This window comes from Phytophthora sojae (assembly GCF_000149755.1).
Source record: "Phytophthora sojae unplaced genomic scaffold PHYSOscaffold_1, whole genome shotgun sequence".
Lineage (NCBI taxonomy): Eukaryota > Oomycota > Peronosporomycetes > Peronosporales > Peronosporaceae > Phytophthora > Phytophthora sojae.
In genome coordinates, this window is record NW_009258115.1 from 7,769,314 (window position 1) to 7,795,551 (window position 26,238).

The 26,238-nt window shown below is 53.3% G+C and overlaps 7 protein-coding genes across 7 annotated transcripts; 1 reads left to right on the forward strand and 6 right to left on the reverse strand.

Moving 5' to 3' along the window:
• Positions 1 to 664: 664 nt before the first annotated feature.
• PHYSODRAFT_422011 (hypothetical protein) lies at positions 665 to 1,033 on the reverse strand (the record flags this gene model as incomplete). The annotated part of the gene is made up of 2 exons (XM_009517873.1): positions 665 to 714; positions 844 to 1,033. Coding segments are annotated over 2 exons (240 nt in total), but the record flags the coding sequence as incomplete, so codon positions are not given.
• Positions 1,034 to 1,781: 748 nt separating this feature from the next.
• PHYSODRAFT_284359 (hypothetical protein) lies at positions 1,782 to 6,123 on the reverse strand. The gene has a single exon (XM_009517874.1). It carries the CDS (start codon positions 5,398 to 5,400, stop codon positions 4,477 to 4,479), a length of 924 nt encoding a protein of 307 aa, XP_009516169.1. The 5' UTR covers positions 5,401 to 6,123; the 3' UTR covers positions 1,782 to 4,476.
• A 2,226-nt stretch (positions 6,124 to 8,349) lies between these two features.
• On the forward strand, positions 8,350 to 8,775 carry PHYSODRAFT_475434 (hypothetical protein; the record flags this gene model as incomplete). The annotated part of the gene is made up of 1 exon (XM_009517875.1): positions 8,350 to 8,775. A coding segment is annotated over one exon (426 nt), but the record flags the coding sequence as incomplete, so codon positions are not given.
• A 6,400-nt stretch (positions 8,776 to 15,175) lies between these two features.
• On the reverse strand, positions 15,176 to 15,967 carry PHYSODRAFT_251518 (hypothetical protein; the record flags this gene model as incomplete). The annotated part of the gene is made up of 2 exons (XM_009517876.1): positions 15,176 to 15,658; positions 15,686 to 15,967. Coding segments are annotated over 2 exons (765 nt in total), but the record flags the coding sequence as incomplete, so codon positions are not given.
• A 4,692-nt stretch (positions 15,968 to 20,659) lies between these two features.
• Positions 20,660 to 21,194, reverse strand: PHYSODRAFT_469145 (hypothetical protein; the record flags this gene model as incomplete). Its single annotated transcript, XM_009517877.1, has 3 exons — positions 20,660 to 20,681; positions 20,788 to 20,856; positions 20,941 to 21,194. The coding sequence occupies 3 exons, from the start codon at positions 21,192 to 21,194 to the stop codon at positions 20,660 to 20,662; spliced, it is 345 nt and encodes a 114-aa protein (XP_009516172.1).
• A 1,197-nt stretch (positions 21,195 to 22,391) lies between these two features.
• On the reverse strand, positions 22,392 to 22,772 carry PHYSODRAFT_471784 (hypothetical protein; the record flags this gene model as incomplete). The annotated part of the gene is made up of 2 exons (XM_009517878.1): positions 22,392 to 22,512; positions 22,549 to 22,772. 2 exons carry the CDS (start codon positions 22,770 to 22,772, stop codon positions 22,392 to 22,394), a joined length of 345 nt encoding a protein of 114 aa, XP_009516173.1.
• A 2,414-nt stretch (positions 22,773 to 25,186) lies between these two features.
• PHYSODRAFT_322519 (hypothetical protein) lies at positions 25,187 to 25,990 on the reverse strand (the record flags this gene model as incomplete). Its single annotated transcript, XM_009517879.1, has 5 exons — positions 25,187 to 25,423; positions 25,467 to 25,565; positions 25,607 to 25,655; positions 25,753 to 25,825; positions 25,918 to 25,990. 5 exons carry the CDS (start codon positions 25,988 to 25,990, stop codon positions 25,187 to 25,189), a joined length of 531 nt encoding a protein of 176 aa, XP_009516174.1.
• Positions 25,991 to 26,238: the final 248 nt, after the last annotated feature.

The following is a 26,238-nucleotide window of genomic DNA, read 5'->3' on the forward strand; positions in this document are numbered from 1 at the left end:
AGGAACCTCGGCTTACCGCAAAGAGCTTAAATCGCTGAATCCATTCGCCTTCATCCTCCACGTGAATATTACTGGCGAATTCTTCGCACTCAGCTTTAGTCCATGGATTCAGATACACCGTAAAGCACGAATCCTTCCTAAAGTGGTTGAAGTTTTCACGGCGAGGGCTGGCGAGGAGATACACATGGCGAAAATGGCCATAGATAAACGCGGTGTTGTGGTCATTTTCATCAAAGAAGCCCTCGTAGGTTTTCCCAGGATGAGGCGCAAGCGATGCTTCGTAGTCTCCTGCCCCGGTCCAAGTGAAGTAGTAAATCTTGGAATCAACTGCAGGATGATAGGCGACGTCCCTCCTTCCGTCATGAACTTGAGGAACAAGAACACTCCAAACACCGACCTCCCAATCCCAGGACTGCCGATAACTAGGACTCTGCGCGCACACTCCAGTTTCTCCGTGATCATCGCATAGACGTCCAAATACTCTTGACGAACGTATAAACCGTTGGGCAAAGTCGTCCAAGAAGTTTTCTGGAAGTCCCGATACTAAACTTTCTACAGCCAGCTTGGATTCACTTAGATGGTGAGCAAGTTGGGCGATTGCGAGCGTGTCAAACCCGGAGATGACTTCTTCGACCTCGCGTTTCCTTTTAGCTGCTGACCATTTCGGAACAACCACCAGCACGTGAACTTGATCGTCATCCGGTTGAAAATTGTCTCCAAAGTAATTAAGGTTCTTGAAACGAAGCGCGGGGTTCAGCCACTTAAAGCCTTGATGGCGCTCATGTTCATCGAGATCCAGCGAGAGTGTTGTGTCTAGCGTCACAGCCATCGCATCAGTCGCACTCAACCACTTGCCGTCAGTCTTCTTGGCCAGGAAGAGCTGCAGGTTGGGGGCGTCGACATCCTTCAACGTATTCGGGTTTTCCTGCTCGATAGGTTCCTTCAACTCGCCCACCTTCGCGCCATCGTCGACTTCCACGTCGAACGTGCTGCCCACACCAACAATCGCGCAAGTGAGTAATATCTTCCACATCGTTCCTCAAGGCCGCAGATTCTCAAATGAGAATGAGATTTCTGTGACGTAGAGTGTACTAACCACCGAAAACCTCCTGCTGAAGCCCCTTGACCCGCAAGGCAAAGTCATTCGAACCGCTTGTGAGCGAGAGCAGTGCCAGTTCATCCTCCAGCGCCTTCACTCGAGCATTGGCTTCATCCAGTTGTGCCTGCTTCTCTTGAGTCTGCTGCTCGGCACGACGCAGCAGCGCGTTCTGGTTGTTCCGGGTTCTGGTTTAGGCTTTTACGTAAGTAGTTGCCGGTAGTCTTACAGGGCTTTTGCTTATCTCCTGACACGGTTCTTCAAGATGCAGGTTTTACTCCAGCTCGCAAAACTTCAGTTTGCATGCTTTTGTTAATTGCCAACAACTGTGCCGACAAACTTACTTATTGAGCCTATTAACCTGTGCAAACCGCGTACTCGGTATCAACCTCAACATCCAGCTTCATGACTTTGAAATGTGAACGCATTGCCTTGTAGTCGATGAATCCTCCGCTAGGTTCCATCCTCTTCCTCAAAATTTCTTCGGCGGCTTTGTCAACATGTTCCTCACTGCCTTTAAGCACCGACTTGAGAGCTGTTTTGTTGGCTGAATTCATTGGGACGATAGGTGTACATGCTGGATGATACGCCAATGTTCCATGGAACCGCTCCGTCTCGTCTCGGGTCAAGAGGAAGCAATCACTCGGCACAACATAGTCCTGAAGATTTGACGGGGCAACGCAATTCATGACCCCTCCCACCAAACGCGTGCCTTTCTCGAGAAATGCAGGGCGGGATTTCCTCAGCTTGCGAAGATACTCCCTTGCTGATTTTGGCTGAAATTTACCGAAATGCCGTTTTCTTTGGTCCACAAAGACAATCAAATTCTCAGAAAGAGCATCCTTCAGAGCAAAGAAAATATCGACGCCAGCTCCACCAACCCCATTCACAATGATGTTGCCACTTGACGTCCAGTCGGCTTTTTCCGCTAGATGGTCTTTTCGTGAAACGACTTTGGGAGTTGAAGAACCATATTTTTCCGCACACTCAAACACTCTTGACGGAGCAAGTTTCACGGAAATGTGACGCGTGTCATCGCTCATCAGCGCCCCCGGCAGAAGCTCTCCCAGCGTCACAGTCGAGCGCCCAAGCACCAGCAAGGCATTGATTCGAGCAGCATAGAAACAAGCACCGAACATCTCCCACGACTGCCACGGCTCACGGACGAACAGTTTCGAATCCACCAGTTCTTCAATGTCACTTAAAGCTGCTACAAAAAAAAATTTCTGCTTTGCTCGTCATATCATCACTCGACGCGATACTCTGCAACAGCGCGTAGGGAACCCGTACATCGCAAACTCTAGGTGTGGATGATGATGGGTTGAGCACGCATATCGAGGAATCTCGAAGTTTGGACCACTTGAACTGTTTATCGAACGCGTCTTGGTGTCGAACCTGTCGACCCGACACGGCATAGGCTGCCAAACGGACGAGCTGATGGGTTGATATTAACCCCGTGTAAGCATCGACGTAGGTTGTCCAGACGCCCTCGAAGCACGTTTTGATGCTCTTCAATGTAATTGTATCTGGTTCCGAGCACCTCTTCAGTCCCAATAGGTAATCGACAACCCACCGTGGAACACCTCCAAGAGCGAACAAATGGCGATAGACCTGAGTATGTCGCAAGAACCCAGCAAAATTTGCATTGCTCTCCACAGAGGTGAGCACTTGCCCCAGGGTCAAGAGGGTCATGGGAAGCCGCTTGGTCACATAATACGAGGAATTGGCGATTGAATCCGGTGCAATGACGCCCAAATCCGTCCCTGCAAACATTGGCAACACAACCAGACTTGACATCTTCGTACACAGGAAATGTGCTATGGTTTCCACGAGTTCGCGCAGGATTGACGTGCCGGCATTTGCTCCAGAGGTCCTTAGTTTTTCAATCTTTTGGTAGTCATCGATGCCAACAAAGATGCACTGCATCCTTTGTCCTTGCACGCTCTGACGCAACTTGCGCTCGATAATTTTAATGCAGTTACGAAAAGTCAGCTGACTTCCATTACAAGGTAGCCGAGACTCGAACCACGTGACGAAATCAAACGCGCAGTTATTGTCCAGAAAAAAACGATACAAAAGCCGCCACGAGAAAGACGCCTCAATCGGCATCGATCGCTCGACTGGTATTGCCTTATATCCATTGTAGTACGGAACAATCAGGCGAACAACGTACTTGGGTCCAATTTCATCTCTTCAAGAATCGTGCCACTTTCCTCCAGCATACGCGTTTTCCCCAAACCCGAAATTCCAGAGCAAACAGGTATAGGACGGTGTGTGCGGTCTGAGCCTGTACCACGACTAGCCTCGATGATTCGGTTGAAGCAATCCGCTGCGGTCTTAATTGCCTCTTCTCTTCCAACCAATCGAAACTGTAAACTTTCGGCACCTAAAATGTTACGGTTTACCACAATTTCTTCCTTGTTGGCCATTTCACTTTCCAGGAACGCGAGGAGATCACCACACGAAGTCGTATCCACAGCACGTCCCTTCGGTACATCCACCCTGTCGTGCTCGACATCTCCCCCCTTCGGAAGCACCACCAGCACGTGAAGCGGGGTTCGGTTAGACTCGACCATGTCTATCGTGATTTCGACCAGCACGCTCGTCTCCGTCAATCCAAACAACTTGAGCGGTGCCCCCGCAGCTTTTAGAAGCGTCAATCCAGCCGTACCCACCCTGTTCTCCACGTCTGCCTCAGTCAGCCACTCGCGCTCCCTCTTCGCCAAGAAGAGCTGCAGGTCACCTGCATCGATGTCCTTCAACTTGTTTGGCTTCTTCGCCTTGATCGCCTTCTTCAAGTCTCCAACCGACTGGCCCCCGTCGATGTCCACAGGGAACGCGGGGCCTGCCCCACCATCGATCGCGCAGAAGAGCTTCATCTTCCCTCGAGGCGGCAAGTTCTGGGATGAAGAAAGGGAAGAGAACTCGCCATCGTACCTAAACGGGATCTGCCCTTCCGGAATGTATTATCGGCCAATAAAACTCGTTGTCAAATTGATTGTTGACGACTCAGCTGAGCCCCCCCCCCCCCCCCCAGGCGATATTGAAGTGGTCTCCATGTTGAACTGGCGGATATGATTTTTCCCTTCTGGGTCAAGCCATCGAGTTTTCCTGCTTGATCGGTTCCTTCAACTCGCCCACCCACCTTCTCGCCATCGTCGACTTCCACGCCGAACGTGCTGCCCACACCAACAATCGCGCTAGTGAGTATTATCTTCCCCATCGTTCCTCAAGGCCGCAGATTCTCAAACCTCGGCGTTTGTCTTGGAATTGACGTTGAAGTACGGACAACTTGGCGTCAGACCACGGTGTGCCCGCGTCAGCCTCCGGCTGAGGCAACTTCGGGATCTCAAACTTGACACGCGCGCCGTTGCCAATGGCTAAGGCGTCCTGCACCACCGCTGCGAAAGACCGTTGTTGGAGGTTTTAGGCGTTAGCAGTCGCGAGTCGGAGCTGCTGGTTCCTAGCGGCGGCTTTTTGGAGAACTTCGCCACGGATGTAGCAGAGACCCAGTCGGGAAGCCCAGCGAGGACGCCCGAGTCGCTCGCCATCTGCCACTTCATACGCAGCGAGCACAGCTCCGCCGAGAGCTGTTTGTTCTCTTTGCGTGCGTTTGATCGCGTCCAGTCCAGTTTGTTGCGCACGTCGATGAACTTCTCGTCCATTAGACGGAGCTGGTCCTCCAGGATTCGCGCGCCCTGCTCCAGCTCCGCCACCTTTGCGTCCTGAGCGACATGTTTGCGAGTTGCAGTGGCTAACTTGTCCTTTGCGTCGAGTAACTCCTTGTCCACACGACGTTGAGCTTCCACTGCGCGTGTTTTGGCCGCCGCTTCGTGCTTCAGATGCACCATGAGCTTCTCCACGTGCTCCGAGAGAGCGGCGACCTTCTCGCCCAGCTCCTTGTTGGCCAGCTCGCTCTTGGCACGCAGCTCCTTCTCGACTCGCTCACGACCGACCATCTCCACGACTTTTTCTCGCATGCTTTGCAGGTCTCGCAGGCCAGCTTGAGCCGTGTCGAGCTCGCTTTCGAGTCGTTCAATGCGTTCGATCAGCCGCTTGTTGCGGCTTCGTAGCACTCGCATCTCACGCTCCAACCGTCCAGCGCCACCAAGGCCGAGAGCGTCCAGGGCTGAGAAGTTGTCGACATTGGGTAAATGGCACGACGATGCCTCGCCTTCGTCTGTCGCGGGGTCAAGAGACGACGAAGAAGACGCCATTGGACCTCCAGCGAGCTGCCGCTCATGCTCCAACGCCTTCAGTCGCAGACGCACCAGCTCCTCGAGCTTCACGTGCTGGTACAGCATGTCATCGACGCTCGAGTCGTGACTACCGGTGGCGATCGCCGGATCCAAGCCAATCCCGCGAAGCAGCGTGCTACGCACTCCTCCCACCTCCTCTCTAAGCTGAGCCAGCTCGCTCTTCGTCTAGTCAAGCAGTTCGGCGACGCGGAGATGTTTCTCGCCTTGCTGGACGAGCTGCTCAGACTTGGCGAAAACCTCCTGCTGAAGCCCCTTGACCCGCAAGGCAAAGTCATTCGAACCGCTTGTGAGCGAGAGCAGTGCCAGTTCATCCTCCAGCGCCTTCACTCGAGCATTGGCTTCATCCAGTTGTGCCTGCTTCTCTTGAGTCTGCTGCTCGGCACGACGCAGCAGCGCGTTCTGGTTGTTCCGGGTTCTGGTTTAGGCTTTTACGTAAGTAGTTGCCGGTAGTCTTACAGGGCTTTTGCTTATCTCCTGACACGGTTCTTCAAGATGCAGGTTTTACTCCAGCTCGCAAAACTTCAGTTTGCATGCTTTTGTTAATTGCCAACAACTGTGCCGACAAACTTACTTATTGAGCCTATTAACCTGTGCAAACCGCGTACTCGGTATCAACCTCAACATCCAGCTTCATGACTTTGAAATGTGAACGCATTGCCTTGTAGTCGATGAATCCTCCGCTAGGTTCCATCCTCTTCCTCAAAATTTCTTCGGCGGCTTTGTCAACATGTTCCTCACTGCCTTTAAGCACCGACTTGAGAGCTGTTTTGTTGGCTGAATTCATTGGGACGATAGGTGTACATGCTGGATGATACGCCAATGTTCCATGGAACCGCTCCGTCTCGTCTCGGGTCAAGAGGAAGCAATCACTCGGCACAACATAGTCCTGAAGATTTGACGGGGCAACGCAATTCATGACCCCTCCCACCAAACGCGTGCCTTTCTCGAGAAATGCAGGGCGGGATTTCCTCAGCTTGCGAAGATACTCCCTTGCTGATTTTGGCTGAAATTTACCGAAATGCCGTTTTCTTTGGTCCACAAAGACAATCAAATTCTCAGAAAGAGCATCCTTCAGAGCAAAGAAAATATCGACGCCAGCTCCACCAACCCCATTCACAATGATGTTGCCACTTGACGTCCAGTCGGCTTTTTCCGCTAGATGGTCTTTTCGTGAAACGACTTTGGGAGTTGAAGAACCATATTTTTCCGCACACTCAAACACTCTTGACGGAGCAAGTTTCACGGAAATGCGACGCGTGTCATCGCTCATCAGCGCCCCCGGCAGAAGCTCTCCCAGCGTCACAGTCGAGCGCCCAAGGCCGAATCGTTGATCCCGGCCAAGGGGCGAGTGAAGGCGCCGCCTGTGGTGAGTGTGGAGATGTTGGAGCCAGACTATTCAGGAGTCGCACTGAGTTTTGATGGCGCAGCTAAGACGTCCACGAAACGAGGAAGTTGCGGGTGTATACTGTGGCAGCTTCCCGAATGGACTGTCATCGAGGCTCGCGGCTACATCCTGGATGGAGTGACAGTCAACGACGCGGAGTACTATGGACTACTGAAAGGCATGACCATGGCGCTCCAGCGGGGCATCGCGGACCTCGTGGTCGTAGGTGACTCAAGGATCGTCATTCAGCAAGTACAAGGACTCATCAACTGCAAACAGCCTAACCTGCAGCGGAGGCTCGCCGAATGCCATGTGCTCAAGGAGAAATTCAGGACAGTCCGACTCGTACACGTCAAGCGTGAATATAACCAGGCCGCGGACTACTTGAACTCTAAGACACTGGCCCTGGGCGAAGATTGCGCGATTCAGGATGACGAGGAGCGACAGCACATGGAAGTGGTGTCCAAGATCCGAGAGCAATTGATGAAGACGATTATTGCTGGCCCAGATGAACAACCCGCAGATTCAGAAAGTCCTTCTGGCTCCACTCCCGGAATATCCGCTGAAGTGAAGCCGGGCCCCGGCCCGGAATCTGCCCCGCTCACGGAGGCAGCCCGGGTAATGGCGGTGCTGACAAGGACTCAGGCAGGACACACGCAGGATGAACGCCCACCCATGGGGCCCTTGGAATACCAGGGATTCGAGAAGGGAGATGCCGTATGGCTCCACATCCCGAAGGTCCAGCCTGGATTGAGCCGAAAACTAGCCCACCTGTGGCATGGCCCGTTCCGCATTGATGAGATTCGGGATGATTTTCGGGTGCGCCTCAAGATCGAGGACACCGGCTACCGGGTTAACCCATGGGTCCACGTGAGTCGTCTCAAACCGAGGGCGGTCTTCCCGAAACGGCCCACGATTGAGCTGGACCTCGATGATGAGGATGATTTCAACGCCGCGCTACTGCCCGAGGACAGTTGGGAACCCGATCATGCCAATGATGAGTACGAGGTCGAGAAGATTCTGGATTTGAGATGGATCAAGAGGACGCGGATATCCAAGCGCACTCGAGAATACCTGATCAAGTGGAAGGGGTATGCAGACCCCGAATGGATCCCGCTGTCCCAACTCAGCTGTGGGGCGCTACTGTACGAGTTCAACCAAGGGGCGAAGGCTAGGGCACGTTTCCAGGCTATGCAGGCTGGAGACGATCACCCCAGGCAATAGCCGTCCTGAATGGAGGAAGCTCAACCGACCGTACCCGCAAGTTGTGAGACGACTGAACATGTTTTGATTACGAATGGAAATTTGGAGAGTATCGAGTGGAGACGACGCACTTTCAGGGTGCGGACGCTATGATGAACCTAAATGTGACGGTGAATGCGACGAAAGATGGGTCGTTGACATGATGAGAACAAGGTATAAGTCGTGAGGGGAGACAACCGGGATGTCCATACCGTAACCCTTCTGGATCGCATCACCGTACATGAGAATCGTCTCTTCATCAGGAAGCATAATGAGTCCTTCCGGATGCTGAGCCTGACTCCGGCACAGTACATGAAATCCATCCCGAGCAACACGTCCACGTCTTCTCCAATGTTCGTGACCCACAAATCCACAACGTACACGATTCGAGGTCCCAGAGTATGGTGGTGGTGGATCAGTATAAAGCAGTCGAATCGGGGTTCTTAGAATCGGCTATTGTCAACTTCAACACATTCATCTCTCAGTTGGCCTATCAACTGGTATTCAACGACTTTGTGATGCACCGCTCGACGAGGGTCACTATTGCTGCTGATTTCCGTGACGACGTAGCGCCCCCAACTCACACACTCTATGCATTTAGTACGCTTCCCCGGTACAAGCGTCTTAGCGGGACAATCTTGCGTGCGCAGCGCAAATGCAGTATTTGCGGGCGGAAGGCCTCATATTACTGCTCCGGGTGCTCTGATCCACTGGAAAACAATTTCTTTGAGGTTTGCGGCCTGAAGACAGGTCGGGACTGCCACTCACTCCATTTAAACACTACATTGGTCTAACTAGTAACCTCTAAACGCTCTTTCTAATACATTTACTCATGCATTCAACTAATCAGCTTGAGCCCACCCGTGGGATATTTGCCGATCTCACGCGTGGGCTTTTAAGCTGGATAGTAAAGGATAACGATTATCATAAGATTTTTCGACACAAATAGGGGGTTTCAAAGTAGCGATTTTTTGGACAGATCTTTTGCAAAGGATGGGTCTGATCTTTTGACGGATATTTATCACGAGGGTACCACAACGAAGGGTGAATTTATCACGAGGGACCATAATCGATATGATTGACCAAAAACATTAGGTGCTTCACGCGCTTAGCGTTAGTCTGGCCATACTAACTATAGTCATAGACTCAACAACTAAAACCACAGTGCTACTAGTACTTCACAACACCATCATGAGTGCCCCCCAAGGAAGAGGATCCGCGCACGGCACCAGTGATATTGGACGTAGCACCAAACGTTTACGGAAAACCACCAAATAATTCCGGACGAAATACCCACCAAGCGTTACCGGACTTCCACCAATGAACACCGTTTGCACCACCAATTATGTCGTACACTACTCAGATCGCCACTACCATCGCACTAACCCATTCGGTGGCTTGCAAGGACCAGAATGAGCTGTAATAGTGCGGGATGAGCAGGTTGCGCGAGATGGTGATGTTGTTGGTGTTGTCGACGTTGCGCCAGTCGAAGTTCTTGGGCAGCTTGGCCACGTCCAGCACGCCATGCGGCCGCGGGTACGAGGCTCCGCGGAGCGGTCGGAGCTGCGCCAGTAGCCGTAACCGCCAGTATTCGTGCGCACCGGCAGCGTCTTGATGCCGAACCTCGATCTTAGTTTAGGCTTAGGTGGGTGATTTGACGGAATGAGTTGGTGTTCTTCCGGGATACATTGGTTGGTGAAACGCACGCGAGTAGTTGGTGTTTTGCGCGAAATTATTTGGTGCTTTCAGGAAAACGTTGGTGCCCAAGACGGGTACTCTTGTCAGCAAGCTCGATGTCGTATCTCGCTTTGGCCATGAAGCACCGGCAGTGGGCATACACTTTGCGAAGCTAGAAACGGCAGGGTCATTTGTCAGACGCTACGCATTCAATCTAAACAAGAGTGTTTGGCGCAACAAGGGATGTGGAGATTACAAGAAGTGGTTGTGTTCCGAGCATGAAAATGCAACAGCGCGATGTCGGCCGTGGGCATGCAAACGGGCAGCGTTGTGTTGGGCACCTTGCGCCACTGTGCGTGAACGTCCAGGAGCCATCGCTCCGTGCGTCTTGCCGAAGGCGTGGCCACGAACGATCAGATATGAGGCCCACCGCAGTGGGGCCCAGCAGCACTGGCGCGCGCTCGCTCAAGTTCTTTTTCTAGTAAGTTGCAAATATTCTCTACTGAAGCACCTAATGTTTTTGGCCAATCATATCGATTATGGTCCCTCGTGATAAATTCACCCTTCGTTGTGGTACCCTCGTGATAAATATTCATCTTTTGACCATCGCAGCGTCGTATCGCGACGTTGCTGTTCGGTTTTGCTATGACCTAAGGATTTGCTCTTGGTCCTCCAAGCTGGAGGCCAACGCTCGCAACCGGAGCAACAGCTTGAAGCCTCCGCTCGCCACCCCAGCAGCAGCTAACAGCTGACCAAGGCACCACCCGCCAACTCGGCGTCTTTGGCGTCATGTTGGTGTGCGCGCGGCGCCCGGCCGCCTTCTAGGTGCTGCTCTGCGTCGGCTTCAAGCGGCGTCTTGGTGCCGCTCTATGGTTGGCTTTTGGCTGTCACCAAAAAATAAGCTCGGCAAAAATTCAGACGAACGATGAGCCTCCGGAGGCTCATCGTTTGTCTGATTTTTGGTCTGATCTTTTTCAAATCCTTTGCAAAAGATCTGTCCAAAAAATCGCTACTTTGAAACCCCCTAATATCTGTGTATCATAAGATTTTTCGACACAAATATCTTACCGCATGTATATGCATACGTTTCATTGCATCGCAGACCTGCTCATGGGTGGTTTTCATCTTTCTCGCGTAATGCAAAAAGGTAAACCCTATCCCACCATCAAATTTACGGCTATCTTGCGAAAAAGAGGGAGCTGTAGTTGTCTTTGTTCCCATCGAGGCATTTTAGTGAATGTGCAAACTACGTGGGGCATTTTACTGTACTTCACAGGAAGATTGTTTTGGGTGTAGCGCGTTTGGCTCTCTTGTTACCATTTGCTAGAAAGGTAAATATGCATTCTTCATGATGTAGCTCCGTTATTTCAAAAGCTAGAAAAAAGATTTACTCAAAGCTTTCAGCAGTCTGGTTCAAGAGAGGAAATTTTTCTGGGATAGCAGTAACTCTGGGGTATGCTGTGGCCAGCCCAACACAGATTAATTAGCCGGCACTCCGGTAACTGAAGCCGGTAAAACTGAAGCCGAAAAACTGGCTCCAGTAACCGGTTTGGTCTCAGTATTGAGTCTGAATGCTGAATGGGGCCGCTCTTAATCCATCGAGACGATCGAGACGGACTCCCGGACTACAGCTACAGACACTTATGATGGCCGTGGACCAGGCGCCCGAGCGGAAAGGCATGCGCGTGCAGACACACTTCCGCCAGCATGGACGAACAAAGGCGCGCATGGCTCGACGGGTCCGGCGGTGATGAGCAGGACCAGGAGCGTCGTGGTGTCGGGGCCGCAGATGCAGCTCGAGAGCGTAAAAATGCTCTACGACGTTAGAGCAAAAAGTATTAGAACAATCAGGCTCGATGAGTAAATGTTTGGCCGCCTCGAACAGGACCCAGACCCTAATAACTAGTTTTTCCAAGAGCACATGGGTCAACACGACGGGGTTTACGAGAGCTTTGAGTAGGCTGGGATAGCTAAAGTTCTATAGTGTGAGGCAAACGGAATATTACCGCGCATGATACCTTACGGAGCGTATTTAGCAATCGTGTATTAAAACTAGTTGAGCACCACGTTCGCTGCGCTTCGGCATGTTGCTTTGGGGCCGACGCCTCAAACTATGTATACCACATAGTTTTGGCCGACGTCCCCCAGTCGATCTGGTCAGAATGGCCAATATGAAGCCGGCAACTGGTACCCGGAGAGGCGAGAACACGCCAAAGGTAGGTCTTCAAGAAAGATATCCATATATATGGATAGGAGAGCAGTAAATCACCCAGACTGACAAATCGATATGTCTCTGGTATGGTATGGTATGGTATGGTATGGTATGGTATGGTATGGTATGGTATGGTATGGAATGGTATGGTATGGATCGGATGTAGTATCTATCACTTCTAACCTTTTATTGTTGTAAGTCCAGCCACATTTATTTCAAGGTTGAGGTGAGATTGAGTATGTGACGAAGCGCCCGTGCTTTTTGAAGGCTCAGGTTGCTAGACCGCTCGACCTTGGTCTTCGCTCAGCCCTTGCACCACTTGGCTCAGCCCGGCTTAGCGCTGCAAGAGTTCCGCTCAGCTCCTTCCACTGAGTGAACACTCCCACTCCACTTCGCTAGGCTTAGCCGCTTAAACGCTTGGCTCAGCTCCGACTCGGGTCGGGCGAGGCGTGTGTTCCTCATTCTGCGATCCCCTTGGCGGTTCTTTTGATCACGGCTACGCTGTGGGCCCAGGCTCGCGTCGGCCACACCAGCTGCTGTCGATGTTGAAGGTCTCCGGAGGTGTTCCCAGACGAAACTCGCTCCCCACTTGGCGAGTCCCAGTCCGCACGTGTCAACAGCCCGAAATGCCCCGGGTTTTCCTTAATGAACACAACACCACACACAATATAGCCTCCACTTCCTCTCTTTGGTTCCGGCTCAGAACCACAACACCCCTTCTTTCCCGGTCGGCCTGGGTCTGGGCCGAGTTCGCCTTTATTTCTCTGAGCCTGGGCGAGGCTCGTACCAGCTTCTCCTTTCTTCTCTTCGAGTCAAGCAACGACCCGGTCTGGAGTTAGTGACTCGGTTTGAGCCTAGTCCGAATATAAGGCACTCACACACACCCTGGGACTACCCGCGCACCAGGTCCACAATGAACCGATACTAATAATCACACAATGCACCGGGACACGCCAATGTCCCCAAGCACACAATACAATTACCCTGCCTAAACCTCAGAATGGATCACCTTCCACCCGAAAATACGAAATACACCCTAAGATGTAACAGTAATATGAAATAACCGTACTGCCGTCGCTCCGAGGCACTCTGACAACGTTGATATGTTAGCTTGAATTTGTGTGGATGATCGCCAAGACACCTTCTGGCCAAAGACCTCCACCACTTGCGTCCTTCGGGGCAAAACGAACTCTGTTTTAATGTTTACACATGCACAAACTAGGACTCACTAAGTGGGGGCGTGATATCCCCCTGGGTACACACTGACTGGCTGCGCGAAGATCGTCGGCTGTATGCTTACCAAAGCGCGCTTGAGATCCGCTTGAGGTCCGCTTATATCTTTGTCTTGACCAATGCGAGGCTCCATGTTGGCACGTGGAGCGTTGGTGCTGTTGAAGATGCTGGAAGGGTCCGCGATCTTGAGCAGTCGCACCCAATGTAGGCCGGCTCATGGCTGATTCGCCGGATGAGTGTACTCGCCGGTGCCACCAACTTCGCCGTCAGTACCACTGTCTGGACTTAAGTTCAGCGACTCTTCACCCGGCACTTCAACTGGACTCCGGAAACTCCGCTCAGACCCATGCCACTCCGCTCAGGTCCACGACGCTCCGCTCAGCTTCTCGACTTGAGCGGAGACTCCGGCATCACATCGAGGCTGTGCTCAGACTCCACGTCGCTCCGCTCAGACCTTCGATCCTCGCCCAACTTGTCGACTTGGGTGAAGACTCTATGACCACAGTAGAAGCTAGAATCGGGCTCGGCACGACCCCGCTCGGACGCCTGCTCCTCGACTCAGCTCGGCATCTTGGACAACCACTCCATAATCACTGGGGGAGGTTGAGCTCGAACTCCACCCGGCTCCGCTCAGACATCAGCGCCTCTGCTCAGCTCGACGATCTGGTCGAAGACGACATGGTCACGGTGGATGCCGAACTCATGCTTGCGGCTGCTGCAGAAGCCATCGGTCAGACATCAGGGATCAGCTCAGACCGGAGACGCTTAGTGCCAAACATCCCAGACCCCAAACGCTTGACCACCCAGCACAGATTCTGAGCGGAGACTGCATGACACCAACATCAGCTCAGGTCCATGTTCTCGGATGCTCAAAGGCTGTAAGCACCGATGCACCACCAAACTCCAACGATAATCCTGTTACCGGGCTTGGGCGAGATGAACTCAGGCAGACGACAGACGTGGTCGGGAGAAAAATTCTCTCGGCCCTCGTCACAAATACATTTAACCTACCTATCTAGGTAACGACCAACACCCAGCCGCATTTACCGAAAATCTGTCGGAACTTCCGAGTGTGGCAGCGGCGCTCAACCTGATGAGCCTCCCTCTGATGGACAAGGAGCAAGATCCGAGCGTGTTGAATGCACTGTCAGCGCAACATTCTGTGCTGTTGCGCAGCCGTTCGTATAGCGTCTTCGGACGCACGCTTTACAGCCCAGAACGAGCGCCGAACTAATAGACTTAGATTGATCATTTACAGCTATCCACACACTACGCTAGTCGCTGCAGCGACTGCAATGAACACGAATGCCATCTTTCCACGACCTCGCTCAGGCAGGCAGAGACGAATGCGCCAGAGCCAAAACAACCACAAGTAGCGTTCTAGCTTCAACATTAAGTCGCCTTGGCATTATATGTACACCCTGATCCCTAAACCCCCTTTACCCTTGGGGCACAAATCCCTAGACCCCCCTCTACCTCCCCCGAAGGGGGAGCACCTCGCTTCGCTCGGTAGTTGGCAGGACCCGCCTGCAGCGGTATCGTTCTCATTTAAGTACGACACCAAGCTACCCAAAAAGTGGCTAAGCTTATTCGGTTAATTAATTTCAGAAGTGGCTAGTCGGCAATAAAAAAAGTGGCACCCAAACAACCATGCACACACTCGTTGCCTAAAACGCACGCATCCAAAGCCAGCGAACTTCGCGCCCCCATCACGACGGAAGAGTAGAGCACTCGGTTGCCACTCTGCGAGCCACACCAAACTCAGCCGAGCTACTACACTTCAACTAATTGCGCCAATTTCATTGATTCCCCTGCTCCCCCATGTCTGAGCCGACGCCTCGTTCAACACGATACTACAGCTATCGCGACCGACCAATAGAACTATAGGAACTCTAGCACGGAACAAATTGCAAATGAAATTGAAGGCTATCTGTAATGTTTACAAGTACATGGCATAAAGTATCCTTACTTAATGGCAAATGCCGCCGCACGCAATGGCGTGATGTGGATCACGCCATTGACTGCTGCCGGGACCAAAACGCTTGACGGAGCCGGCGATCGCAGGTGTTAAATCACCTCGCCGCCGTTGGTTCCTCGAAGTAAACCTCGCCCGCGAGGATCACGTAGCTCACGACCGTATTTAAGCGCGCTTGTACTTGGTCACCTTGCGCGCCGTGTAGCCCGTGGAGGTTAGCACAAAAAATGAGCTGCACGTGCATCTCATTGGCCGTCTTGACGGTCGACGTGCGCAGGTCGAACCGGAACTTGGCGCGGTACGTGGGCTGCAGCAGTAGCTCGTTGGTCTCCTTGACGGCCATGCTCATGGTAGCCACCAACTCGCCGCTAGGCATGACGCAGTCGGCGCCGTCCAGCACGGCGCTGCCCACCTCCGAGACCTTGGTGCGCGTCGGGCGCAGGTTGTTCTGCGTGTACTCGAGCATCTGCGTGGCTACATTTATGGGCTTGCCCACGGCGTTGCAGCGGCTCGCCACCATCTTCTGGTACGCCAGAACGTGCTGGGTGGTCACCTCCACGCACATGATGCCGCCCGAGGCCTCGAGGATCTCCTCGAAGTTCTACACACCCTCGAAGCTCTCCGCCTTAGAGATGATATTGGGCGCGATGCACTTAGTCTTCTTAATGCACTCGTTCACGAACGCGCGGATCTCGTGCACGCCGCTGGCCTTGCAAATGAAGGACGCCGCGATGAAGTCGATGTCGAGCTCCACGCCCCATTCCAGGTCGCGCTTGGCCTTCTCCGACAGCGCCGGCAGCTCCACGATGAGGCCGGGCAGGTTCACGCCCTTGCGGATGCCGATCTCCTCCGTGGCACGTGATCTCGCCCTGACCCACGGCCGTGCACGCCTGGCGGATGTGTCCGTCCGTCAGGCAGCACTGTGTCGCCCACCTTGATCGTCTCGACCAGCTGCTGGTACGCTATGGCGAACTTGTCGGCTGTGGTCGTTTCGATATGATGGCGGCTCGCTGTGTAGAGGGTCGCTCCAGACTTTTTACAGGCTACCCTTTTTACGCAGGCATAAGGTTTGACAGGTAATATAGCCTTAACAAGGGGTCCTAAGGATCTCCAAGTTGAGTTAACCCTTTCGCGGTAAAAGGATACAGAAAGCGCCCTTCAGATGATTTTCCAAAACACGGTAGAGTGTACCCCCTCTTAAAGGGCGCATCCTGTGCCCTTTTGCACAAGTTCAAGCTAGTAATCAACCTTTTTTTAAAACAAATCATAATCGGTACGCAGAGCAATCATCATGTAATCATTGTCAATACAAATTCTGAGTCATACGCATACAATCTATGTATCCTGCAAATCACCGTAGATGGCATGTCCCATGAGACACACCAAAAAGGCTCCGTAACTTTGTAAAAGGACGCCTAGAGCGCCCTTTTAGAAGGAAATATCAATGAGTTGTATACTATCATTTATTGAGGATACTCGCGAAAGGGTTAAAACATCGCATTTTAAGGTATTTCTGATATCCTCCATACTAACCGTCGCAATCACTGTTTCGTAACTTCGACCCTCGGGTTTTATGGCATTATTAGTTAGTGACAACAGTTCATTTAGAAATGAAACTGACTGATTCTACCTTCTATTAATAGCCATTGCGGTACTAAACCCCGGTTTTTTTCGTCGTTTTCGGCCGCAGTCGATTATAAATTGTGACCCTAACCCATTCTAGTAATTGATATCGACCCTTGGTAAAAAGTAAATCTGAGTTGTAAAAACAGCTAAATTAGAGTAACGCGCTATTATAGAGGGGACTTCGTCCCAAAGAAAACTAGAAACTGGTGTGACTTTAATATCTCAAAGTTCGACTTAAGGCACGACGAGGGGCGCGAAGACATGGCCAGGCAACAGGGCACCGTACCATTCGCGCAGTTGGTCAGCACGGGCAAGTGCAGGCTCGTGGAGGATTCACAAAAACCTCGAGCCATTGGTACACACAATCAACTGGAATTTCAAATAGCTTGAGAACTTTTTTCCTTTACGTCTCCATCGGCCCGATAAAAGTGACGCGCGTGCTTACATCGTCAACATTCGGCAGAACACGAGCTAGCGCCCAAGGGCTGTTCGTTGGGAAACATATCGCGTGACCGGACGAATGTTTCCCCGACAGCGACAACTCCAATCCAAAACAGCGGGCCGGAGAAACACACGCCATCGCCACATCATTGAGAACAGGTAGCTCTGCGATTCGACCATAATCATGGCCCGCAGCTACACTAAATTTGTTTTTGCGAGGATCGCCGTGGCACCTCTGGCACAATGGTATTTTTTCGCGGTCTCTAACAAGCTCCGGAATCAAATAATACACTTCATCACGATAAAAAAAAACAGTTGTCGGTACTTTCGGACCATTGCCTCCGAGGAATCGATATAGAGCTTTTTTAACTCGGGAGCGGAAAGCATGACACTAGGTCGCAGGTCCTCCAATGACGAAAAAACACCTTCTCCGACTTGTTTTCCAGTAGAATGCGCCCGCAAGCCGCGCATGCCCAAATGGAGGTTGACTCTGAAGCATGTTCGTTTACTAACCGCTGACAATCCGCAATATCACTTGCCCTCGGATAATCATCCAGTAGTTTAGAGATCCGATCGCGTGTGCCTGCTCCTTCCTCGCTCCCTACCTGTTCATCTCCAAAAACAAACGAGCGGGGATCTGTTCCGCAGCAATAGTAATATGCAAGCGCGAGGCGCAGAACTTGCAAAAAATGTTGTTTTTTCGCCATCCACGGAATTTCATCCTCCGTCAGGTCACAAGCCACGATTACTCGCGCAGACAACTGCTCTCCAACTCGTCTATCCTCCTCTCGACAGCTAGCAACCTTTGCCTGACGGCTTGTCCTTTGTCTCAGCAAGCGTTGCTGCCTATCACTCTCCGTCTCCTCCATGCGTCGGCTTTGGCGTTGAGTATTGTTCATCACCCGGGCTGCATTAATGGCGATCAAATCTGCAACATGCTCCTGCGCCAACTCTACCCAAGGCCGTTCGCGCTGACGAGCTCGCTGCTCTCGCTGCATCGCATTCTTGCGCCCCCGCGCCGTATCAGCGGCTCCAGGGTGAATCACTGGCGCCGAATCGCGTGGGCGGGCCCGCCTTAAGTATTCGGTAGGCGAAGCCCAAACGCTTCAAATTTTACTGAGATAGCAAGTGAACCATAAGGTATGCTGCTGCGCAGCCGGCAGGGGATTTCACAGGTCGAAGACCTGTGCTTGGCCCCGGCAAAAAACTTGTAACTTTCCAAAACCGGGTACCAAACCGGGTCTCTCTTTCTTAATTGTAATGTTTAAGCTAATATCTGCCGGAATCGGGTACCCGTCGATAAATGTTAAGATTTATGCACAATATTTACCAAAGGTTGATAATAATCGTTCTTTCTTTACCAAAACCTGCGTCCAAACACTTACGGACGCTCCAGTACACTATGAGAGCGTCATGGCCTCGCTGAAGGCGTATCAATTTGCGCCATAATCGACCAAGCTTAGCTGAAGATGACCAATATGACTTGTCTAGCTGCAGGCTGCATTTTTTTACATGTCAATTTGCTCAATACTCAATCACTTAGCCGAAGATGCCCAACCTCGTGTCTCTCGCCAAACCAACCAGCTCAACTCGACAGTGACACGAGCATCGTTCGTTTGAATTAGGCTTTCTTTACCTGCCCACTTCCAAGGACTTGGCACATTAACGTATTTCTCATCCCGCACTTTACCCTCAAGTTAAAAGGCAAGATCAGCGCACCATGCACCTCTCCTTCGTTCCACTAGCTCTCTCGTCTGATCGTTGTTAGCACACAAAATAGTACTAAATGAGCACAGTATACCTTACCTGCAAACTGAATGAAATAGCTCTCTCGTTGCTGGCATCAACGCAGCCATTGGACGCTGACCAGGGTGTTATTCCCGGGCTGCGAAGCAGGCGCAGTAGATGCCCACGTTAGAATCAACTAGAGAGTTCGGCTGGTAGTGCTCTTTTAAAATCCTTAAAAGGATTAAAAACAACACAACTTTGGGATTTACTCAATTGTTATCCGTTATCATCGTCCATGAAACTATTCGCCGACCTGTGTACCCTCCCGGAGCAACGCTCCGGGTTGCCTATTCGGTGTCGCATGAAGCCGTGCGTGTAACGCGTACTCGCAAAAGTATCGATTAATTAGAGGTCTTTAGCAAAACCGTCAATTCTTAAAATGTGTGTTCAACAGCTGGCCGGATCCACCAATTTCGCAGTGAAACGCACTGGTTCCACAAGTTGATTTGCCGGGAACCCACGAGTCTCTATCTGCGTGACCACTAAATGCGATTGAAGTGCAATGTGAAGTCGATGATGCTGTTGGTGTTATTGAGCGCAAGGATAGCAGCAGAAGCCAAGTTCCTCAGGCAGAACTATTAGGCCATGACATCACACATCTAATGAACTCTAATTTACTACCTAATTCGCTACGTTTATTCAACGTCTTCTCATGGTACTATTGCGGGTTTCGAGCTTCAGCTCCACCAATACAGTGCTTCGCCTCACGTGACTGTGGTGTAGTGAGCAGCAGCATTTACGCCTTGTTTGATCTACTAACTCTCTAAATTGTTATGGCCCATCTTTTGTGGCATGGTTGACGTACTAACTCTAAATGCTGAAGTGTCTACGCTGCTGTGTAGAGGTTATGAAGCTGGAAGCAGCACACAGGGGTGCTCGCCGAGCACAAGAGCATCGACGCGGAGCGTCATGGGGGCGCTCAGCGACAGCGAGGCGTCGCCGTTGGTCCACTCGGAGTTTCGCCGCCACTCGCTGTCGTCGCGGGACAAGTTCAAGCGCAAGGGCGACGCCATCGCCAGCGAGAGGATTAAACTTGCGGACAGCAAGTGACGCCGCCCACTACGTAGTGCTCAACGCGGAACAACAGCAAGCTACGATAGGTTGTTGTTGTTCCGCGTGAGCAGCTCCCTTCAGGGCAGTCGTCGCGCATCTGCACGCATGGTTGGTAGTGATACTAGGTGCACATGTTGTTTCACTCCACGCATATTAGGACTAGAATAACAAACAATACAGTACAAGTTGAACATGTAAGCTTTCTCTTACGCATTAAACTTGTCCTACAACGTAGTATCTGTTGTCAAGACTGATGTGACGACGCCTCGCCAAGCGACCGTGTGACGCGAACGCGTCATCAGTGAGGTCGGCGTGACCTTCACTGTGTTGTACCGCAATCATTCAGGTGATTACGGGACGATGATTACGTCACGGTGATTACGCCAAGATTGTGGGTACAAGATGGGCATCGACGTGGCGTTCTCTGATTGGATAAGGTAACTGTGTATCCAGTAGAGAATCCAGTAGGGTGTATCCAGTAAGAGGTATCCAGTAGCAGGCTTAGAGGTAGCACGCGGTTGCGAACTAAGGACCTGAATCGAATCACTTTGCATTTTGCCAACTACTGCTCAAGTGCTCTTCCTTTTGGTTATGAGCCCAAGCCCCGTCTTCCCTGACCAAGACCCCGACTACGCCTTCGCCATGGACGCCGCCCCGACCGCGACCGCCCGCATCAACAAGTTCGACGGAACCAACTTCCACACATGGAAGTTCAAGATGCAGATGGTGCTGGAGGAGCGCGAACTGTGGGAAGTGACGAGTGGGGAAGTGAAGTTCGAGCAGTGCACGACCGCGGCGGACCAAGCGACGTTTCGCAAGAAGTCGCTCAAGGCGCTGGCGATCGTCTGTCTCGCGTTGGAGGACTCGCAGCTGCCGCTGGTGCGGTCGGCGAAGGACGCGCATGATGCATGGTCAAGACTCGAGGGACACTTCGAGAAGAAGAGCCTGGCGAACAAGCTCTTTCTTCGTCGACGGTTCTTCACGACAACGATGGACGAAGGTGATGATGTGCTGGAGCACATTAACAAGCTCAAGACGCTGGCGGAACAGCTCGACGCGGTCGGCGCTCCGGTCAGCGAGGACGACTTGGTGATCACGCTTCTTGCCAGTCTGAGCGAGTCGTACCAGTTCCTCATCACGGCGTTGGAATCGCGTTCCGACACGCTGACGTGGGAGCTCGTGACGTCTCGGCTCCTGCACGAGGACATGAAGCGCAAGGAACAAGATGGCGGTGCTGACGGAACCGCGCACGCTTAAGGTCAAGCGTTCATGACAAGCGACAACGGGAAGCGCAAGGGACGGCAGGCGCAAGCGCAGAGGACGAGCGCCTGTCACTACTGCGGCGAGCACGAACATTGGATCGCCAAGTGTCCGGTGCGGATCCGCGAGAACGGGGAGCGGCAGAGGCCGCAACGAGCCAACGTCGCGCAGGTCGAAGATGACTCTGGCGACTTCCTCTTCTCGGTTGGTGGCGACACGGGTTCCTCCAAGCTGAGCGGCATGTGGCTGGTCGACTCAGGTGCGACGCAGCACATGACGTACTCGAAGGAGTACATGAAGAACTACAAGAAGATCTCTCCGGTGGACGTGCATCTGGCGGACGACGGCGTGGTTCAGGCGGTGGGGAGCGGCGACATCGTGATGTCGATGCAGACACCGCGCGGCATGAAGAAGGGTGTGCTCACGGGTGTGTGGCACATCCCGAAGCTGTCGCGCAACCTGTTCTCCGTCGGCCGCTTCACCAAGGACGTCGGGCCAGTGACCTTCGAGAGCGACGGGTGCTTCGCGGAAACGAAGGGTCTCAAGTGGAAGCTCGGCGCTCGCGAAGGCAAAGGACTGTTCAAGCTCTGCATGACGCCGAGGACGCCTGCTGACGAGGCCAATGCGGCAAGCTCGAAGAATCGCCAAGGGGACACCACATCGTACCTCTGGCACCTTCGACTTGGTCACATCGGCCATGGTGGTCTCGACGCCATCGTCAAGAAGGGCTACGGCACTGGCATCCCAATGACGTCGGTGAAGCAGTGGGAGGTGTGCGACGGGTGCGCACTCGGCAAGCAAACGCGAGTAAGCTTCATGAAGTCGTCGCCGAACCGTGCGAAGCAAGTGCTGGAGGTGGTCCACAGCGATGTGTGCGGTCCGATGCAGACGGCGACGTTCGGAGGCAAGCGCTACTTCGTCACGTTCATCGACGACAAGTCGCACTTCTGCGTGGTGTACCTGCTACGGAACAAGTCGGAGGTGGCTGCCAAGTTCGCTGCGTTCGTCGCGTTGGCTGAGACGCAGACCGGCAAGCGAGTGAAGGTGCTTCGGAGCGACAACGGCGGCGAGTACACTTCGGGTGCGATGGCCAAGTTGTGTGCGGATCGCGGCATCGAGCAGAAGTTCACGCCACCATACACGCCTCAGCTCAACGGAGTGGCCGAGCGAATGAATCGGACGCTGGTGGAGTGTGCGCGCTGCATGCTGGAGCACGCCGGGTTGTCGAAGGAGTACTGGGGAGAAGCGGTGATGACGGCCACGTTCCTCCGCAACCGGTGTCCGACGCGCGCCATCAGTCACGACAAGTCGCCGCACCACGTTTGGACCGGCAAGAAGCCTTTGCTGGCCAACCTCAAGGTGTTCGGGTGCCACGCGTACGTGCACGTGCCGAAGGAGAAGCGGTCGAAGTTCGACGCTCGGTCGGTGCGCTGTCGTTTCCTCGGGTACTCGGAGCACGAGAAGGCGTATCGGTTCGAGGAGATCGAGAGCGGTCGCGTGTTGGTGAGCCGCGACGCGCAGTTCATGGAGGATGTCTTCGACGGTGGGAGACGCGACTACGCTTCGAAGGAGGTGTTGGTGGGTCTTCCGACAGATGATGATGAAGACACCACGGATGAAGAGACTCAGTCCGGATCAGACGAGAACAGAGAAGAAGCTGCGCGGAATCAAGACTTTGAACCCGGCAGCAAGCGACACCCGCGCACGCAGTCGCTCGAGGAAGCCGTGGAGGTTCCGAGTGCCAAGCGGTATGCGGTGCCGAGACGACAGCAGCCGCTGGACGAGATGTCTGCCGCAGCACAAGAGAAGGAAGACTTCGAGGCTGCGTACGTCGTGGATTCAGTGGGAGAGATGCCGACAACGTTCAAGTCGGCGATGGAATCCAGCGACGCAGACAAGTGGAAAGAGGCGTGCGACTCGGAGGTGGAGTCGCTCCGCAAGAACGAGACGTGGACCCTGGTGCCACTGCCGAAGGGGCGCAAGGCGATCGGCTGCAGATGGGTGTTCCGCGTGAAGGAGAACCAGTCTGGAGAGATCGAGCGGTTCAAGGCGCGACTGGTGGCGAAGGGGTTCTCGCAGAAGTACGGCATCGACTACGACGAGACGTTCGCGCCGGTGGCCAAGTTCACGTCGATTCGGGTGTTGCTGAGTCTGGCGGCCAAGTACAAGCTCACAGTGCACCAGATGGATGTGAAGACCGCGTTCCTCAACGGCTTGTTGGACGAGGACATCTACATGGCGCAGCCGGACGGATATGTGGACGGAGATCGACCCGACTACGTGTGCCGGCTCAAGCGTTCGCTGTACGGTCTGAAGCAGTCGCCGCGGATGTGGAACAAGACGATCGACGAGTTCATGTTGAAGCTGGGGTTCAAGAAGTGCGAGTCCGACCACTGCATCTACTTGAAGCGGGACAATCACGACATGATGTTCGTGGCACTGTACGTGGACGATCTGGTCCTCGCCAGCAGCAGCGACGGGATGCTGAAGGACACGAAGCAGGCGCTGAGTGACCGGTTCGAGATGACCAGCTCAAGTACTTCCTCGGTATGGAGATCGAGCAAGATGTGGCGACTGGGAAGGTGTCGGTGCGGCAGACCAAGTTCGCGAAGGACATTCTCGAGAAGTTCAAGATGGATGAGAGCAACCCTGTGAAGACACCGCAGGATCCAGGTCTGAAGCTGACCAAGGCCATGTGCGAGGGAGGCTGCAAGCACGACGAGACCATGGCGAATGTTCCGTACCGGAACGCCGTGGGCTGCCTCATGTATCTCATGGTGGGGACTCGTCCGGACCTCGCAGCGGCAGTGGGAGTGCTGAGCCAGTTCGCAGCGGACCCATGTCCGACACACTGGCAGGCGCTCAAGAGGGTCTTCCGCTACATCCGAGGCACGAAGACGCACGGCCTCGTGTTTCAAGCGAGCAGCGAGGACGGACTGCAAGGCTACTCGGACGCGGACTGGGCCGGCGACATCGAGTCTCGACGGAGTACGAGCGGCTACGCGTTCATGATGAACGGCGGATGCATCAGCTGGCGAAGCAAGAAGCAGCGCACGGTGGCGCTCTCGTCGACGGAAGCCGAGTACATGGCGCTGTCGGAGGCCACGCAGGAGGCGGTGTGGCTCAAGGTGTTTCTGTGCGAGCTAGGCGAGATGGCGAGCGACGAAGCGGTGAAGATCTACGAGGACAACCAAGGCTCCATCGCGTTGGCCAAGAACCCGGAGTTCCACAAGCGCACCAAGCACATCGACATTCGCTACCACTTCGTGCGCGAGAAGGTGGAAGACGGTCAAGTGGTGTTGCAGTATGTTTCGACACTCGACATGCTGGCGGACATCAATGACGAAGCCGATCGCGGCGCCGCAGTTCGACGCGCTCAGGACGAAGCTGGGCATCGTGGTCGCTGACGAGTCGAGTGGGAGTGTTGTCAAGACTGATGTGACGACGCCTCGCCAAGCGACCGTGTGACGCGAACGCGTCATCAGTGAGGTCGGCGTGACCTTCACTGTGTTGTACCGCAATCATTCAGGTGATTACGGGACGATGATTACGTCACGGTGATTACGCCAAGATTGTGGGTACAAGATGGGCATCGACGTGGCGTTCTCTGATTGGATAAGGTAACTGTGTATCCAGTAGAGAATCCAGTAGGGTGTATCCAGTAAGAGGTATCCAGTAGCAGGCTTAGAGGTAGCACGCGGTTGCGAACTAAGGACCTGAATCGAATCACTTTGCATTTTGCCAACTACTGCTCAAGTGCTCTTCCTTTTGTATCTACTAGCAGTAGTAGGTATTGCCATGACCCGCAACAACTTGTCAATCTAGATATGGTTGCATTATTTGTCCACGCGCATTACATGACCATGGCTAGCAAATATTCTAATAGCATTAAAGGAATTATTGTACATGAACGACCCTAACTGTGCATCTAGCTGTAGTTCTACCAGTTCATCCGTCCGCACGCCGCCACGCTGAGCAGCCTGTCCAGCAACAAGCAGGCGAACGGAGCAAACCGCTGCGACCCGTAGGGGTACGCGTTGATGTCCTTGGCCACGAACATCTCGCAGAACGTGTCGAACGCGCACGACGCGTCGGATATGAGCGGCAAGCGCACGAGCATGATGACGCGCGACTGCTTGCCGGCCGCGATCGTGTCGTACGCGTCCTGGCGCGCCACCTTCGCCACATTGGGCATCCCGTCGTAGGCGGCCGCGCAGCACCTCGTCCGCGCTGAGCCTGAAGTCGCCGATCTTGCACGCGATGCAGCAGTTCTTGCGCTGCTGCTCACGGTCGTCCACGTATAGCGCGCCCAGGTGCTGCTGTCAAAAAAACCGGATGCACCAGCACGCCCAACACGTACCATGGGGTCCATGGCATGGGCGTATTGGCCCCTCGAGCGCCAATCCACACTTCACCTCCTGTTCGTTCACAGCACCACCAATATAGCACGTTAGTCTACAAGCATAGCATCATTATAACCACACAAGTATGCCGCTGCACGCGCACCTGCGGAAAATGGCCACGCGCCGTCCTCTACGGCCCCAGAGCCACCCGTGCCCGGCAAGCAGGATCTTGGAGTCTGCATTTTCATCCACAGTAACGTCAGTATTGCGAGTTAGCTCGACGCCGACACTGCATTTTGTTGCCCAAATAGCCAGCTAAGTATCGTACCCATAGATGTTGCCTGTACCCACCTGCTCCCCGCGCTAGACGCCCGAACCTGCACACTCAGCACCTGCTGCATGTGGGTACCTGAAGAAGGGTACCGTAGCTCGCTATACATGTACCTCAAGAATGGTACAGCCGTCGCCGCAGATTGATGGTCCTGACGCGGCAGCCTGTTATTGTGCCCATCGGCCAGCTCCGTCGTCAATCGCTGTGGACTAGAGACGCAAAGCTTTGGATTATCCCTCAAAAAGCTCCAACTGCGTGCATCCAACAACGCTACTCTGCGTACCGACTATGATTTGTTTTAAAAGAAGGTTAATTAAG